The sequence below is a fragment of the Parus major genome, chromosome 1A (genome assembly GCF_001522545.3).
Source record: "Parus major isolate Abel chromosome 1A, Parus_major1.1, whole genome shotgun sequence".
In the NCBI taxonomy this organism is placed as follows: domain Eukaryota; kingdom Metazoa; phylum Chordata; class Aves; order Passeriformes; family Paridae; genus Parus; species Parus major.
In genome coordinates this window covers 63,536,655-63,555,547 of record NC_031773.1, presented here as the reverse complement: position 1 = coordinate 63,555,547, position 18,893 = coordinate 63,536,655, and the positions used below count along the sequence as shown (strand labels likewise).

The following is an 18,893-nucleotide window of genomic DNA, read 5'->3' as shown; positions in this document are numbered from 1 at the left end:
GGGTTTGTGGATCTTCCATGGGGTGTAATCCCATTAATTGAGGGATCCCTGCCCCAAAACTTGGGTCCTGCTGTGAAGTTCTTGAATTTTTCTACCCCTGGTCCTTTGCATATGATCTCCAGGCTGTCTCTGGACTACAGATTAATTTTGCAATATTCTTCATATCATAGGGAGTTAATTCACTAGCAGTCATAAATCAAAGCATATTTGCTACAGCAGGTGACCCTAGCCCGTGTTTAGCAGCCAGCTGGCGCAGCTCTGAAAGGATTTGCCAATTAAAGGGTACGTATTTATTGAGTGTTGTGCCATTACCTTGCAAAACTGGGAATGCTCCAATTGTTCCCATTCCCTGCTGCCAGCCCTCTTATGAAGACATGGAAGCAGAAATCAGCTCAGGCCCCTCTATATCCCTGCTTTCAATTGCCTTTTGTTTTACACCCATCCAAAAGATCAGCGGATCTCAAGTGGGAATGGTTTCTGCTCTGAACATCAATGGAATTGAAGCTGCTGACAGCAGGATTGTAGGGGCTTGTCCTTCCGAGCTGGTAGTAAGGTGAAGACTTTGACTCCCTCCATGGGAATCTCATGTTTCCATCAGTGATGTGGCTCCTTGGCCCTGTGGGAGCCTTGGCTGTAGCTGCATTGGAGCTGGGGCTGTGCTGGGTGCGGGACCGCTGTCTGGTGCCGGGATGCTGCTCCCTGCTTCCAGTACAATTCCAGGAATGAACCCGGGCACTCCATGTGACGTCCCCTTGGGCCCCCCACAGCAGCGAAAGGCAGGCGTGGCCAGTGGAGGCGGGATTGTGGGCGTGGCTTCTGGGCTGAGCCAATCAGCTCTGGGCAGTTTCCATGGTGCTGAGGGGTGTGGGTGGCTCCAGTGGCTGAGGGCCGGGCCTGGGGGCGATGTTGGGCTGTGTCATGGCCTTGGGCTGCTGGGCCAAAATGGCAGCGTTCTGTGACCTGGGGCGGCAGGTCCGTGCAGCTGAGGGGAGATCCGGCACTGCACAACAGGTCAAGACAGCTGCTGGACGCTCCGACACAGCGCAGCACCCCCTCAGCGCAGCCGCACCTTCTTTGCTTGTCGTGCTCCTCTCAGCTGTGGTGGTGTAGGCACAGCTCAGGGCCCCATTGCCCTCTCCGGCCCCGCCGCCTGGCGGGATCCAGCCACATGGTGAGATTGTGCAGTTCGGCTCATTGCTGCCCGCCAGTCTGTCCATCTGCCAGGGCACGGCCAGCTGTGCTCTCCGGCATGGTGGGGTTGTGGGAAATGGCTCACTAAAGGGCAGTCCCAGTACGAGGGGAGCATTCAGGGTAGTCCAGCCACATGTGACAGCTGCTTGGTGGTGCCACTCCGCCTGTAGGCTTGGAAGTGTGTCCCAATTTCTCTCTGACCCCTCCAGAGCCTTGTTTTCATTTTGCAGTCCAGAATTTATGTCTCATCAAGTCAAAAATAAATCTCCAGGGCTTTAAAATTTTTATAGAGTTTTCGGCTCCCCTTGAGGCTGCTCAAAGTATAAATTGTCCAGTTCGCACCCATGTATTTATATCAAGGGCAGTTTCTTTGGTTGTGTCCAATCTGTGGGTTTTTTCCCCACATTATTAAAACTAATAATGCATCTTTATCATATTCTAAGTCCCATTCTTGGAAAAAAAGCAAACATACCTTCAAAACTGGAGGTGGTTGAATTGATATCCAGGCTCCCATGGCTCTGATGAGTATTCTCTTCTATTTTTAAGGGTAAGTCCAAAAATATTCTGGATTCTGCGTGATTTTTCACCACAAACTGCTCTCCACACTGTGTGTTTTAGATGGCTTTTTCTGCACACCTCTTGTTTCAGCTTTTTGTTGTAGTTTGGGCTCTTCTCACCTCTGTTTTTTCCAGCTTTTCGCTGTTTTGAACAGGCTCTTCTTGCTCTGTCCCTGTCTGCCACCTCACTCTGCTCGCAGGAAAGGCTGGGTCCTCACACGGAGTCACCACATGTAACATGCCGGTTGTGGGTGGGGAGACAGGAATCCACAACTTGAGTCCTCTTGGTCCTCAGACAAAACAGCCTCGTTTATTATGCAGAGCTCACTTTTATACTCAATTCAAAACTCCTGGGCTTAGATAGCTCATTGTCTGGGATCTCTCTCCACCCAGATCTCTGGCCAGTGATGTGCTTACTTCTCAGCTCAAATGGGGATGGCTGAGGGTCCCCTGTAACTTACCTGGAGACATGTTCAGGCATGAGCCAGGCCAGCCAAATTGTATTTGTGTTATGGTCACATTTACTTTGTCCAGTCCAGGCCAGCTGTACTGTGACAATACTGTGACACTTTGGCACAGAAAAAGGACATTTTCTCAGTCCAAGAAACCACCACAAACAGCATGGAGGTTGTTGGTCTAATATCCCAGTGCTTCCCATCTTTTAACAAGCTGGGAAGCCCCAGACGTTCAGTGCCCAGCAGCACTGGAGAACAGATACTCAACAGGACACAGGCTGAGCTGGCCAGTTGGCCATGAAAACCCATCTGCTCATGCATCTGTTTGCCAGTGACATCCCTGTCTCTGCTAAATTGGAAGGAAATCAAAGGAGCCTGCTATTTTCTGGAGCATGCAGAGAAGCCCTGTGGGAAGGGTGCACTACCAGTCCTGTCACACAGGGATGTTATAAGCCTCCACTAAAATATTTATGTCCAAGATAATATTTAAAAGGGGACAACTGTATTCAGCAATGCAACAATGCCCTAAAATGAAAGATTCTTTCAGATGTTATACGGAAAAGCTTTCTTAGGATTATGGCTACTGAAATTTTCACTGGTGTTAACAGCAGAGGACAGTGTAAAGAATACACTCCAAGACAAAATTCCTATTTTTTTTTTTTTTTTCTGGATACTATCAATTATTCAGAAGTTGCACCTGATCCTCTCGGAACACACTCTGGAGCCCACATAAAGGCAGCATAATGCCCAGTTGCTATGGCAACTCCACACCCACCATAGCTATAAACCTGAAACAAAGCCCACTGCAATAAAGCAACTGCAAACTGTGCAAGAAGCAAAGTTCAGCTACAGACAATCTGTCCATTTTGAAAAATTTGCTTCTGTGTCAATTACTTGAATTCTGTGCCCACAACCCCTTTGTACAACCAAATGATCAAAAACTTTGGGACCTTTTCCTTGTGCTAGTGTCTCAGTTTAGAGAAAAGTTTAGGAGAAGAACACTCCAGAATGAGTGTTTCTCTAACAAAAAGGGGGCTCCAACAATCCCTTTCTGCCAATGAGAGATTAACAATAGTGGGTGAAAGTGTAAAAACTGAACTGTTTATTGACAAACAGAATGCCAACACAGCACGGGAAAAAAATGGTAAATAAATGCTAGATACTGTGAGAAACTATGCTCACTTTTGAAAATTTCAAAGGTTTATTGAACCTTAACAAAATACAACAAAGGACTGAATAAGGAAAAATTATAGCACTGGGAGTCTCCATGACCAGCAGCCACGTGCTTGTCTACAAAATGGATGTTTCGCTTTCTTAGACCCTTGGCCCCGCTCAAAGTCTTGTCAGTCAGCTCCTTTTCTGCCATTCATTAGTGGAGATCATTTTCTTACAACTCAATTGGAGATCAGGTGTTGCCAAGCCTGCCTCCTCCAATGCCCGGACCAGTGTCAACAATACGAGGGGGAAGGGAGAGAGAACTATGAGGTGAACATTCTCTTAACATACACATCCCTTAATTGTGAGAGCCAACCACAGTATTACCCATCTATAACAAAAATAAACTATCAGACCTTGTTCCCTGCCACGGGAACATAAAAACCACAATGGCCACAACATGGTGGGGAGGAAAAAAAAAATATGGCGTTGGCTTTTGCCTCAGGGAATGAAAAAAAACCAAAGGGTTCACACAGGAGTCCGTGCAAAAACAAATAGGAACCTGGTGAATCTCTGATTTTAGTCTCCTCTTCATAACAGAAGAAGCTGGTGGATTTAGGGACCTTTTAATAGGGAAGATGTCTTTAAAAACAATGTGATGGGTGAAGGTATGGGTGTTACTGTCCTTGAAATGGGTCTTACTGCCTCTATTGACTTCAAGCAGCAGGTTTGTTGCAGAACCCAGACAGTCTGACTCCTGAAACAGAAAAGAGGGTCTGCACAAGCCTGAACTGCTGAACTTTGGGGCAAAATGACAGATTCATAGGGGAATATGGGGTAGCTAGTTCAGGAAGGCTGTACCTTCCTAGTACCTCAGCCAATGGGGAAAGAAAAAGGGCAATATGCAGCTGGCAGTTTAGGATAAATGGAGGCTGTGCCCTCCAAAACCTCATGAGGGAAAACCCTACAGGCATGTGCCCCAGTGGACTCTCTTCCTTTATTCAAATAAAGTGGACTCCTCCCTCTCCTTTATCGACACCGGCTTTTCATAGCGTAATTTTCCATACACTTTCTTTTGTTGGGTCGACTATTCTGAGATTGCAGGGTGAGATGGAGCGGCCACTTGGCTTCCTGCCTGCCCCCCAGCTGATTCATCTCCTGTTAATTCTCTGATCTCGGACCAAAACCAAATAGAACAGTTCAGGAAAAAAAAAAACCAAAGGTCACTGAAGGATTGCTGTTGCAGTCTCCAAGGCCAGGGAAAGGAAATAAAATCTTCTCCTTAAACTAACAAAAACCCATGCTAGTTAAGGAACAAAGTAACGCTATCACCTAGGAGCGAGGCTTTGAAAAACACCCGTGCAAGAGTCCCAGGGCTCCCCTATCCCCACCTCAAAGCTACAGCAACCATTTCTGGGCATAGAGCAGACAATCAGGGAATAGAAAACCACCCCAAGGCAACCAGCCAAAAGCTTTATCCAAAGCATCATACAGTTGTGAAGGAGAGCAAAGCTGAGCTTTTTTCCTTGAACAAAACTCTGGGTACAAAACACTAAAATTTTAATCTTTCACCACTTTATTATCCCACCCTGGTACCTTCTAGGTACTGATGGTACTCAGCCTGGGGCTCTCAGAGGGAGCTGCACCCACACACTGGATCCCTTATTGTCTCCACTGAGCAACTGCAGTTGCAGTCTCAGCTTGAAACAAAGTCAATTCACGTGTAGCCTTTATTCCTTTTGATATTCAGTCCTACAAAGCTATTCCCACTATTCACATCGGTTTTAGTGCTGCTGTAATTCCTCTAATTCCTTACAACCTAATCTTTCTCCTGTCATTCATGGATCTGGTTGCAGGTAATGGCTTAATGACCTAAGACTGCCCTAGAGTTAACAATTTAGTTTACAAATGCTCTGATTTGTCAAGACCAGCCCCTTCAATTTAGGGTTAATTACACTGCTCATTATCGTAACTCTTTTAGAGAAGATGAGGTATCACTGCAATCATCTTCCAACTTCGATTTGTTGGCACCCTCTCCTCCCACCCAAGTGTCTTTTTGTGGGAGGAAGAGACACTGGTTTATGAGTAGCTCTGAAATGAATGGTGGAGTTCAAAAGTCAGATCTCACTTAGCTCTTAATGAGAACAAGAGTAAAAGGTATGCAGGGAAAAGAAGCTAGAAAGAGCAGTTTCCTCCATCTTCAAGGACAGAAAACTCTCCTGTAACCTTTGCCCTTCATCAGTCTAGAACAAAAAACTACTTGCCCTCTTCATGTGAAGACACACCAACCAACTCTTCTAGATCCTGCGACTGCCTTTAGATTGTGTTTTGTCACTGAATTCTTATTTTTACATAAGTTTATATCTCAATATTAAAGAAATTACCTTAAAGTTAATTATAGCTCTTGCAAAAGTACTTCATCAAAAGGAATACATACCAAATGTATTGTTTTCTTTTGAAGAAGCAAAAGACATTCCTTCTGATTGGCAATTCACAACCATAGAAAACAAAAGATTTAACAAGCCTACATATCTGCTTTCAGTATCTGCACCTTGTATATGGAAAAGATTCTGAAGTGATAAGATTGAGTAAATTATACAATTGAGTAATGCTAACAGGACTCACAGAATTAAAAGTTGATTTCAACCAACCATAATTGAAATTACTTAGGTGAAAAGGACCCCAAAAATCTAGTTCTGCCTTTTTAACCCCAGAAATAGCAGAAGAGGTATAAAAGATGAAAAATAAAAGTGCAAGTTTTTCAAATTACTAGAGCAGTCTAGAATGCTTGAAGATGCTCATCAAACAAATGAGGGGAAAGCAAAACTGTGCAAACCTTAAGTCACATGGGTGTGGAAACTGTTTATCCCTAGCCTGGCTGTGGCATCAGGACAGTGGTTAAGAGTGGCTAAGACAGACAGGGTTAGGAGTTCATTGACTTGGTTTTGGGATCCTGACAAAGTCATCTTTGCTGCAGCCTCACACTTGTACTATGTGAATCCCACCAACTTTAACTCCCCAAATGCTCCACGGATCTGCTAAATCAGCTTTCCAAAATGAAGCAAAGAGATACTTGTGTGATAATTTAAGCATTATCAAACCTGGTCCCAGACTACAGAGTAACCTGTGTTTTCAGGTGTTACAAATTGCTCACAGTTACCTTATTCCTGTATTGTTATTTTCCACCCTTTCTGAAGCTCTTAGAGAAGCATAAGTACCTGAAGCAACACAGTGTGCCTTTTGCAGTATCCAGTCACCAGGATTCAGGCAGATACATTATGTCCGTAGGCAGCAGACACAGTCATGGGAGAAAGAACATTACAGAATGGTAATAAATCAGTATGTTTCAAACCATCTCTGTTGAATACAGAAATGCATAAACTGAGTTAGTGACCAGAAGACAGGTAGGGGAAAACGCTGGTGCAGACTTTAGACATCTGAGTTCTAATTACCAATGTTACTACAAATGTGATGACAGTATTCCAGAGCTCCAATTCAATTGCATATTAATTTCAACACCCAGACCTTCCCATACCTCTAATAAGCAAGTTGACCAGTCTGTAACCCACACATCAAATCCACAAAGTGCTCCAATGAACCAGTGGCTTCATGAGGCTTTTGGGGAGCTCCAAGCAGACACTTTTAGCTTTTCCAGCATGCAAGCTGAGCCTAGCAGTGCTCTTCTGTCCCTCCACTCCCCAGTGACTCAGACAGATGTAATGCATTTCTGATAATGAATTACTCAGCACAATTCATCAGATAGGAAAAACTGTGTCTGGGCTTCTTCCCTTCCCAGTGAAGTTGCTCTCTGTAGCAAAGAACAGAGCATCTTCTTGGCTGCCACATTTCAGTGTCATTCATATTAAAATCACATCTGATTCTGGATTTTTTGTCACCCTGTGTGACTCCTTAAGAGTTCTTCAGAGACTGGAAGCAATATAAAAGCTTAAATTTATTGAAAATGCCCCTGCAGCCCACACCCCTTCCTGAGTCTGGAATTCTGCGACATTGAAAGTATTTCAGCTGTACACTTGCTTTGTCTCAGACAGGAATTTACTCTGGAAATAGGGCAGATGAGAGCATTATCACCCTGACTGGTGTTAGCCTGTGTCCTGGGGTGACTTTATGATGTTTGTATCCTCAATCACCTTGTTTACGTTACATATTAAGTTCTGCACCTGTAAGACTGGCTCTGAGAGCGAAGAGGGGGAAGAAGAAGCAGCACACAGTTTGTGTTCAGAAAGAGCCCTCACTGTCCCCCATCCTGCTCCTGGACTGTGCTGTCTGCAGCATGGACAGACAGAGGGACAGAGCTCTCCTTTGCTTTCAGTTAGTTTTTAGCTCGCTGAGGCAGACAAGTTCCCAGAGAAGTTTGTTTTTTTCCTGGATCTGTTCAAACCTGCCCTGGGACAAACAAACCCCGGGAGCTCACGCCTGTGGCCCACCGGGGCCTGGGCCTCATCACTTTCCAGTGCTGGAGGGACTGATAAGAGACTGAGCGAGCTGAGCTACACCCATGGAAAGGACTTTTCTGGATTTGCCATCTCTTTGAACAGCAAGAGGTTTTATTGTTTAATATTATTCAATTTCTGTTAAATAAACAGGTTTTTTTTCCACTTTTCTCCAAGGAAATCTTTTTCCTGAGCCAGTTGAGAGAGGGGCTGCTTGAATTTGCTTTCTGGAGGGACCCCATTCTGAGGTTTTCTCACAAATTTGCCCTAAACCAGGACAGCCTGCCACATGTGTCACAAGCATAGCGCAGGCCACGGACAGCCTGGATCATTCTGTGTGGAAAAGAGATGTTTCTGTCACACTCTTCATAGACTTTTTTTCCCTTGTTTTTTTTCCAAGCAGTGTGCCACAGCACACAGAAGAAATGGAGATGGCCTTTGTGACCTTAAAAATTCTTCCAACCAGGATGATTTTGTAAGTGCATCATGAACAGAGGCTCTGAGGTAGCAGCTCCTTTATCCTCCATTTAGACAATCTAAGTAGCATGAAAAAGCACAGGGGTTTCCAGCAAGGGGAGCTGCAAATAAAAAGGTCTTCACACTGAAGATGTTGAGCTCCTTACAAAAAAAACAGAGTATCATTCTGAAAATATCAGGGTTCCTTTTTCATGTTTCAGAATGAAAGCATTGTGTGGATGCTACACTCTGCAGGAGCCACTGTTCCTGCTCACTGCAACACCTCTACAAGTTCAGCACAATGGAAGAGCTGAGGCACAACAGCTGATTCCATATAAACTTGGATGTGTTGCAATCATTGTTCCACATACTACCCATGAACAAGGAGAAAATGTATTCAGCAAAAAGGATGCAATTTTTGGCCATTTGTTTCTCTTCAGCATTTGGGTGGTGGCATAGGACTGCCACGAAGTATAGCATAGAGCTCTTCTGGAGACATCCTGTTTGCTTGCAGTGCTGAAAAAAAACCCAGCACTGGAACAGAGCCAGCAATGAAAGATCCTTAAAACTTGTATTTTTATTAGATGCTGAGTTCAGGTTGTTGAATATTCCAGGCAGCCAGACAGTGACAGTGAATTACAGATTCAGTTAGGAAAATCCTGTGATTTTCCATGCAAGTCATGTGCCTGAAGTAATTTAAGTTTGAAAACTGACTGGTCACACCACAAGCAGCATTTGTTGAGTCACAGTTCCAGATGCACATGAACATGTAAACCATGACTCTGTTCAGCTCTGTCTCTGAAGCTGCAGTCACAACATCAGTAGCTTAAGCTTTTTAGAGACTTAACAGTCCTAATGACTATCCTGTGCATTTGGCAGCAACTCTACTCTTCCACATTCATAGAATGCTGAAGAAAATAGGAACTGCTCCAATATCCAGGCAAGCTCAGAACATATGCCCAGGGTATCTTACATTTATCTTTTTTATTGCTTTGCCCTATAGATACGACACCTTTCCAGGTGAAAAGGCATGATGAAAGGCAAAATACAACCTGCTGGTCTGCCACTGAAGTTTTATCTTTGTTTCCCAGCTTTCTGTGTAACACTATATACTTGCATCTTCTGGATTCCCAGGTAAAGCTGCTCTTTATAGAAAGATCAGAGATACTCAATCTTTACCTAACAGCATTTTAAAATCATAATCCTAAATTCAACCACGTTAACCTTTCAAACATGCAATTTCCAAGACAAAGTGGAAGTGAGGATCAAGGATTACATTTTTTCAGTAGATCACATCAGCTGGCATGAGAGGCAGCAGCAAAGCAGTTTTTGAGTCTTGACTTAATAAAGAGTGACAAATCAAAGGGATTCCACTTTACAAAACCCTGCTAAATTCCTTAACCTTGGGAAAAGCTACACTCCACAGTGCCCTGGTCTGCAAAGAACCTAACACAGGGGGTCTGTGGTTTTGCTTAAAGACACCAAGAGAAGATGTATTTTCAAAACTTGGCAAGAAAAACTGCAAGCGTGTTATTGTGATGTGCCAAGGAAAGACAGAATTAAATGTCCTTCTCTGGGATCCAAGAGTCTGTGTAGTGGATATAGCCCAGAATTCAATATGGCAATTCTGCCCTGGCATTCACATATTAAGAACTTAATTTCTGTTTCACCCATCTATGCTCAGTTTAGAAATTGGTGGGAAGGAAAAGAGAAGCAAATGGAAAGTCACTTAGACCAGGAAGAATGCAAAGCAGACAATTTAAAAGGCCATTTAAAATAAAATATATGTTGGTAAAGAAGTTTACCACCAGCACCTACAGGACATACCAAATGGTACAATTTATTACTTCAAGCTGTCATGACTAAGCTGCATCCAAAGCCCTTCTCATTCAGTCTTAAAACTGCGTAGAACCTCTAATTTAAATCCTATCCATTTTTTTCTGCTTATCCTCTATTACACTTCAGTTTAAAATCAAATGTTATTGACAACACTCTTCAGCTCCAGTTAGCACAGAAAAACCCAAACCCACAAGCAGGAACTACTTTTAGTCACACGGGAGAGGCACCTCCACCAAAGCCTGGGAACCACTGGAGTTATTGACACTTGTTTCCCACTGACACATACCATCACACCAGGGCATGGAAATGATACAACCCAACACCACCATTGTCAGCATTCAGACAAACAGCCTCTCCCCACTCAACCCCTTCTGTTGCATACATCAGTACCATGATTGCTATCCTCAGAGCTGCACAGATCTTATTTTCATGAAAATAAACTGATGTTCTGAGCTGACATGGGACAATGAGTCACCTCCACCAGCACTCTTCAGCCAAAACCTGCAGCAGCACAGAGCACATATATAGTAGTGTTTGTGAAAGAACTACAATGAATTTGCTTCACTGTACAGTCAGACTACCAAGTCATCCTCAATGTGATCCATGAAGGAATCATCACCAGATCATTTGGCTCAGCCTGGCATAAAGCAGGAGCCAACAGCACAGCTCCAGTTCTAGTCCTAAATGTCCCCCAACAACTCTGAACTCTCCCCTTCATTTACCTCTGGAAACCTAAATGAGAGCATAGTCTGGTAGGTGGCAGGGACGCTTGCACTTCTATCCAGCTTCTACAGATACCAGTCTCCATCTCCCCTTCAACAGTATGACTTCAGCATTTTGACATAATTTTTCAAGAAACAATGTCCAAAACTACAAAGTAAATTAAAAACCCATGTAGTCATAATTCAAAGTGTAAGAGTAGTTGTTTGGTGTCCCACTGCACTGGACAGGCTCAAAAATCAGATAAAAGAGGAGTTGGAACTACAAAGCAGTCAAGTGAAATCAAACAGGAGGACAGCTGAACAAGTACCAAGGGAATCACTGACTGTGAAGTTTCACAAAGCAATTGAAGTACTTCAAAGTCACAGGAAAGGTTAAATTCTCAGAAGCCATGCAAAATACAGCCAGCCATGGGAGAGTTACAAAATGCTGCTTTAATGTGCTTTAAGGCCCACTCCCCATCCCAGCTGTTACCACACATGATTAACTAGTGCTGATTTTGTAGTAACCACCACTTATGCAACCTTCTCACAAATAAGAATTATTTCTGGTGCTTTTAGAAAGTTTAAATAATACTCTGAGAGCAAATACAAAGGTTTATGTCACTGTCACCTATCCACAAGATGTTCAAACACTTTAAGTTAATGAATCAGTTAAACAGATTGATCGGGGGTATATGAATGGATTTAAGCAACTAGGCTGTCTCTGAGATTCACTTTCCTTGTTGAGAAGAACAAGAGGTTAAACAACCCATGCTTTTACCAGGCTGAACAAAGCCATAATATCATTTGATGTGAAACAGGGATGCTTTTATAGGCACTTAAACAACAATCAGGATAGAAGTTTACCCCACGAGTCTTAAAGCTCCAAATACACTAGATGAAGGCTAAACCACTCATCTGACGGAGAAAGAACCATATTTTTCAACCTTCTGCTTAGTGGTTGTCATGATGGAAGCTGGAGGGCCAGGGAGAAGAGAGAGATAATTCTGTCCTGTCACAGTATTGTACGGTACATCTGGTCTGAACTGGACAAGGTAAATCTGGCCATAACACAAATGCAATTTGGCTGGCCTAGCTTGTTCCAGATAAGCTACAGAGGATCCTCAGCCAAACCCATTTGAGCTTAGATGCAAGACGACCACTGTCCAGAGATCTGGTGGAGAGATCCCAACCAATCAGCTATCTGAGCCCAGAAGATTCAAACCCCCTATGAAAAGGGCAACCATATTAAACTTGTTGGTGGTGTCACATAGATCTCTGACAGTTCACGTCATTTCTGCCTCCAACCAACAAACCCACATAACACGTGGTGACCCCGACGTGATCCGACTCAGCCATTTCCCGTGAGCAGAATGGGGGGAGGCAGGCCGGTGTCCAGGGAAAGCTGTCAGAAAAATCAGCAGGATTAACTGAAGAAATAACTAAGAGCCAAGTGTGAAGAGCCATCCAAAATATACAGTGTGCAGAGCTGTTCTGCAGTGGAAGCTGCAAAAATCCAGATTCTCCTTTGTATATACACCCTTTAAATAGAAGAAAAACTCCACTGAAGACATGGGAGGATCCATCTCCATAGAGGAACATTCAGCGATGAAGGTACGGACTAATTTTCTAAGGGAAGAGGATATAGATTATGAAGGAAAAGACTTTATTAGATTTAATAATATGGACAAAAAATCGGGGGTTAGAACCTACCAAAAGACTGTGCTAGATATACATACATAGACAGAGGCTGGTAAATATATAATAGATGTCACTTACAAAGGTGAAAAAAGTACAGATAAAATCCTAAGACCCTAGAAAGCTAATATTGAACTTAATAATGCAGATAAAAACTGAGATGCGTAGCGAAGACTGGGTGCTGGGAGAAGTGGCTGCACAGTGCAGTGATGAATGGGCACCATGTGTAAGATTGTGCAACAGCCCAGGCAGGCAGCCCCAGGAGGGTCAGCTGAGTCCCAGAGGGTAGCGAGAGCCCGCGCGGTGTCGGTACCTCCGTGCGCCCAGGCAGCGCCCCAGCAGTTGGCACAGCCCCACAAAGTGGTGAATTCCCGGCACATGGAGGGAGCCTGCATGCTGCCAGTGCTGCAGTGGCTGCCAGTGCCCAGGTGGAAACCCAAACCACAGTGGATGTGGCTGCACAGACCAGCGGCACAGTGGCAGATGGCAGGGCCCCAGCTTGTGGCAGAGCAGAGGCAAATACAGACACGGCGCTGGCTCCAAGCTGCTGTGCTGAGTTACCGTTCAGCCACTCCAGGCTGAAGTCCCAGGTCAAGCAGCACCACCAGGACCATCCTGCAGTGTCACTTGGTCTCTGGGACTGACCCCCCACCGCCTGCACTGGGCTGTTGTGCCAGGCTGGACAATGCCACTTGGGGCATGCACCCCATGCTGCCCCACTCCACATAGCCAGACCACCCCGCAGCTGCTCTGAGATGTTGCACAATGCCACTCTGTGCCGCTACATTGAGAGAATATCTCATGACCACACCTCCAACACAACATCTGAGGGGATATGGCTGTGCCTCTGACCCCGCCTTCATGGGGCATGGCTGAGCCTCCAACCCCACCTTTGTGGGGCGTGCTTCACCTCCGATCCCACCTTTGTGGGTCATGGCTGTGCCTCCGACCCAGCCTTTGGGGGCAGGTGCATGAAAAGTGTCACCAAGAGTTCCTGCAGACACAACACCCAGAAGCTGCGCTGCTGTCCCAAGCGCACCTCCCCTGCCGGAATTTAATTTTCGTTAGATTATGTACCGACAAAGAACGCAAAAGATACCAGCTGAGAAATCCAGAGCCATTGTCCCCCTGCAGAGCACCGTGATATCACTGCCATCGCTGCATTGCCAACAGCCCTGCCCGATCCTGTGAGCATCTGGCAAAAGATTCCATAGCAGCTACTATTAAACTAACACTTCAGTACTACCAACATGGACAACAAGGCTCCTCAACGGAGCTGTGTGTAGAAGAGTGACCAGAACAACTTACACACCTACATCATGAAAATCTGAGACTATTAAAATGACAATTCATTTAAAGACTCTCTTTGTTTACAAATTTTTTTTCTAGTATTTTTTTCTAACAGTTCTAAAAGTTAAATCATTTCTTGTTTTTTAATGTTAGGTTGTAACTTATAAGTAATTAATCTGTAACATGTTAGCCTGAAAGACTGTGATCTCACCTAAAAGCTCCTGGAAGTAAGTGCTACAAACTCCAGCAGTACATGAGACACATTACTTGCTGAAGAGAGCTAAGTTTGTCAAATTGACTGGAAAACCTCATTCAAATTAAACTCAGTCTGTCCCCTGTCATCCTGTCTGCAAAGGGCCTAAGATAACAGAGAACACTTTGCATCTTTTAATAAAAAAGAAAGGAGGAATTGTCACAATATTGTCACAGTATAGCTGGTCTGAACTAGACAAGGTAAACCAGGCCATAACACAAATGCAATTTGGCTGGCCTAGATAAATTACAGGGGATCCTCAGCCAACCCCATTCAAGCTTAGATGAAAGCACACCACTGGCCAGAGATCTGGTGGAGAGATCCCAATTGACCAGCTATGATCAACTATGAGCTTGGAAGATTCAAACCCCCTATAAAAAAACATATTAAACTCATTCCTGTTGTCGCACAGATATCTGAGTGTCATTTCTCTCTCCAACCAACAACCCCACATAACACTGTCCATTTTGTGTATCTTCATCAAAAGTGTGTGAAAATGTTCTGGAATATTTTTCTCAAGGGAGCTGACAACTGTGGCTCTTTACACCACCACAACTGAACCCAGAGAACTCTTGCATAGCTTAAACAATTTCAAAAAAGTTAAGTGTTACAAACACTTTCACATACATAATGCCCAAATTCCTGTGATTCAACAATAGTGTCAAATATTTAAATGTGTCAGGAAATTAATTCCTGTCTTTTCCTCCTCCATTTATCTTCCTGCAGCCACCAACCTTAATTCTCAATAAAACCATCCCACCTCTTCCTTCTGTTTCCCACAACTAAGTTGAAAAATCCCTTGGAATGCTAAGAAGTTTCTCAGATCTCTTATGGGGAAATACCTGTGCAGCAGCACTAGGATACCCAACTATGTTTGCAAGGTACAATAGTTCTTTATGAGGGGCATATTGTCTTAAATGTAGACTATGAGAATACAGTAGTTTCTCTGCTGTTTGTCATTGCTGTATCCCACCTCCAGGAGGCTGTTTGTAATCTGCTACTGAGTACACCCAACAGATGTTCATTCCTGATAGTCTGGTAATCTCAACCAGTTTTCTTCTAGAAATACCAATATGACCATCTTCCTTTTTTTCTCCCTTCCTATAGACTTATGCTTCGAATTTATAAAGTATCATAACTGAAAAACAAAACAAAAATCAGCTTTCCAAAAAGGCAGGGAAGCTTTCTGATTTGCACAAGTCTATGATAGTGCACCTCATTTACACTGCTGCTGATGTTACAAAATCATTAGGGTTGGAAGAGACCTCTGGAGATCATCCAGTCCAACCCCCCTGCCAAGGCAGGGTCACCTGGCATTCACAACCTTAACCAAGGTACTTCCTCCTTATGGATCAATTTTGTGTAACATCTTCTGGTGAGCAGAGATGGAAATTCCTTATGCTTGGTTTGAAATTCTTCAGATGTGTCAGGCACTCCAGAATACCAGTGTTAAATCCCATGTTACCTTAAGCTTCTCAAGTTAAAATACATCATTACTCACCTTTTTACCCTCTGTACTCTCCCCACTGACATAAGACAGTTTCCGACGGACGTAGAAGAGCATATCATCCTGTCGGGGGGCCCACTTCTCCATGAAATATGTCGAAAACATCCAAGTCCAGAACACAATACGGTCATCTTTGAAACACCCTAAGAGGTATAAAAGAAAGGAGAGATATGAGTTTTGAATGGGGATGTCACTTTTGCTTGTGCTTAACACAACATCAGAATCGTAGCTCTAAGTTCTTCTATGGTACATAGACCAGCTGTCACTTGGCCTGAGCCCACAGCCTATCTTGGGCCATTGTCAAGCACATCCCAGCAACCAATCTGCCCCACAAGCACAGGTCAGGGCCTGGGAGCAGACCCTGGTTCTGCCTGTGCCATGAAGAGGTGCAGAGACAACGCACTGTGGGAGAACACATCAAAGCCACACTTGAACCCTTTTAAAGACATGTGACAGTACATGCTCCAGTTAATGACCTGAAGCCACAAGGTGCCAACAGGTTTCTTATGGGGTCTTGGGGATTATAGCCAATCCTTCAGGAACTAACAGCTGATGCCTTCCTTAAACCAATATACAGCAACAAGAATGTACCTGTGCAGGATGACTGTAATTCACCCTATCTTTGACAAAGGAACAAAATTCAGCTTAAGGAAATTATGAGTTCACAAGCCTTGAATCCCAATTACACAACAAAAAGCAGAAGCAGAAGGGCAAAAATGGGAAGAGGAAGATGCCACAAAGTCACATTCAAGGAGACAAATGACATCAGCATCAGCAATAGCACTGCAGTTGGGCCTCTACCCAAGAAAAGGAGGCACAGCAGAGGTGACATCTCATTTTGTGAAACTCTTCAAAGCACTTAGCTGTAATAAAACAGCAAAGGATGCTGCACCTTTGGTGTTACTAAAGATGAGAAGAGAATGCAGTACTGTGCCTGGTGATAGAGGAGCTGATAACTATGCCATTGAGTGTTTGCATCCCCTCCCCAAAGCCCTACTGAGAGGTAACTGGCTGTTACAATCAAGCTGTTTTAAACACGTGAGGAGAGAAACACTAAAAAATATAAATAATTATATTGCTGACAAAGAACAAAAATTTAAAATGGATAGTGAGAATAATGGATGGTTATTATGTACAAGACAGCAAGACAGGTGGAGGTGTATGTAGACATGCAACTGCCAACCCCTCCTCCAGAACATCTACCTTTTACAGGACATCCTCAGCACATTTTCTGACTTTACTCCATGTGCAGTATTTTCCAGACAAATCTTTCTTACAATCTTTAATTACCTGGGTGAGCAGGAAATTAGACTTTCAAAATTTTAGGAGACAGATGTGTGACTGAAAGAAAAATATTAAGTGTATCCAAACAAAATAAAAAAGTAATATCGAAACAATAAAAATCCACTGATGGACCATGCAGAGAATACCTTAATCAACATCAAGCAGGACAGTATTTGAAAATATGTATATAGCTAATTAAAAAAAAAAAAAATGGAAAGGCTGAGGGAGAACAGAAAAAGGCTGAGGTAATTAGCTCCCAGTGCAGGTTAATTCCAGGCCACACTGCAATTACTTTATTTGCAAGACTGCAGTGAAGTCATTTCAATTACTTAAGGGAGCATGGAACATAACGTGTAATCCTGAATAAAATCTGCACTAAATACAGGAGTAGTTAAGGACTATCCATTTCTTCCAGCAGACAAATGGAATCAAACAGATACAGGATCCTGGATATCTTCATGATGGGAATGTCTCCTTAGGACACAGATGAACAGGACTGTGTATAGCAAACAGTTACACCTGAGAGCATAATATGCAAGAGTGGATTCCAGTGTGTTCAGACTCACAAAACCAGTCTGAAAAAGGCCAGGATTATCACTGGTCTGTATATTCACAGAAGAACATCAAAAAGAGAAAAAGAACTATTCAGGTTTAAGGATAAACCTCGCTGACACAAGGACAAATGGCTCTAAACTATCCACTGACACATATGCAGGCTGAAAATTCAAAGCTGATTCCTAAGCATTCAAGCCACAAAGTTCAGGAGCAGACCCCTCAGCTGGAATAATGAAGGCAAAAATCCCTGCAGCTAAGACAGTGCTCAGCTTGGTTAAGAAAGTTCCTGTGGTGCCAGTGACAGCCAAGGACACCATGACCCAGTCCTGCCTCTATATTTAGCAAAGAGCAGAAAATGGCACACATTCATCGTGATTAACTAATAGTCTCAAAGACACTTATTAAATCTCATAAGGTTAGAGTACCTGAATTCCCAGCCTTAATTAGACAGGGAGGGAGGAGGAAAGAAGGAAAGAGGATTGCCCTGAGTTCCTCTGAAGTTCTAAGAAAGTCAAAGGAAAAACTGAAAAATGTACATTCTCTGAAAGTGCTTTAGTGTTCAGAAATACACTGCTTTGGTTTGCTCCACAGACTAGGAAACAAAATAAGTCTAGGCAAGGCACTCCTAGATTTATAATGCAAAGTCAAGTTATCTAAACCCAGCATTAAAAAAAGGGTTTATTAATCACTACTTGATTCTTATAATACATGCCCATGAGCTGCTGACACCATCAAGTGTGTTTGAGGCTCTAAGCCACAGGAATTACTATGCTCACATAGGTATTTAGGGATAGTAATAGCATATATATTTAGTATATATATATATATATGTAGCATATACATTTCTGGTTGGTTATGCCTGCAGGAGAACAACAGAACAGGGTACAATACCAGGACTTTGTGTGTGCTTTTACACTTGCTGGGGAACAGAGGACAAACTGATACTCTGGATTCAACCTTAGCCTAAACAGAAAACCTGGGGATAAAAGCACTGCAGCACTGAACCTACTTCAGCACTGCAGCACAATGCAGGGGAAAAGCCCTGGAAATCCTTAGAGCCACATTGGATCGCGGTCAATTCCAACCCCACCTGCAGCTGGTGAGATGTAAAACTCTTCTCCATGCTTCAGGGATAGTTGCAGATTCTGCTGTAATTAAAACCAGACCAAGGATGCTGTGACTTGTGACTGCAGTGGCAAAAGGACTCACCTTGAAGCCAAAAAGAGCCAAACCACAGCAAAACAGCTGTGTTTATTCAATTATAGTAGAAACAGAGAGAATGTGCAACAGCACACAAGAAGAAATACCCTTTTAAATCTACTATTAAATCACATTAACTTTCAAATGAGACAACATTTTTATTTGTAACCAGAACTTCTTAAAACTTGAGAAGGAGAAAATCTATTACAATTTAAAGCAAGAAACTGTCAGATCCAGTATGTCCACTCAGGAATGCCTTCAGCTATTAGATCCCCATGTTAACAGTAATTTTGGTCATTTA

The 18,893-nt window shown here is 43.4% G+C and overlaps 1 protein-coding gene across 4 annotated transcripts in view; it reads right to left on the bottom strand.

Moving 5' to 3' along the window:
• The window catches only part of KIAA0930 (KIAA0930 ortholog), a 74,142-nt gene that overhangs the window by 33,299 nt on the left and 21,950 nt on the right, over positions 1–18,893 (bottom strand). For 2 of the 4 annotated variants that reach the window (XM_033514415.1, XM_033514416.1), the window contains exons 1-2: positions 15,548–15,626; positions 1,664–2,038 (exon numbers count right to left, since the gene is read on the bottom strand). In XM_033514415.1, the coding sequence (XP_033370306.1) occupies positions 1,664–1,705 (42 nt within the window). In that variant the 5' untranslated portion in view covers positions 1,706–2,038; positions 15,548–15,626. Of the gene's footprint in view, positions 1–1,663; positions 2,039–15,547; positions 15,697–18,893 lie in introns of those variants that run through there. The other 2 variants (XM_015628381.3, XM_015628382.3) reach the window with 1 other exon arrangement.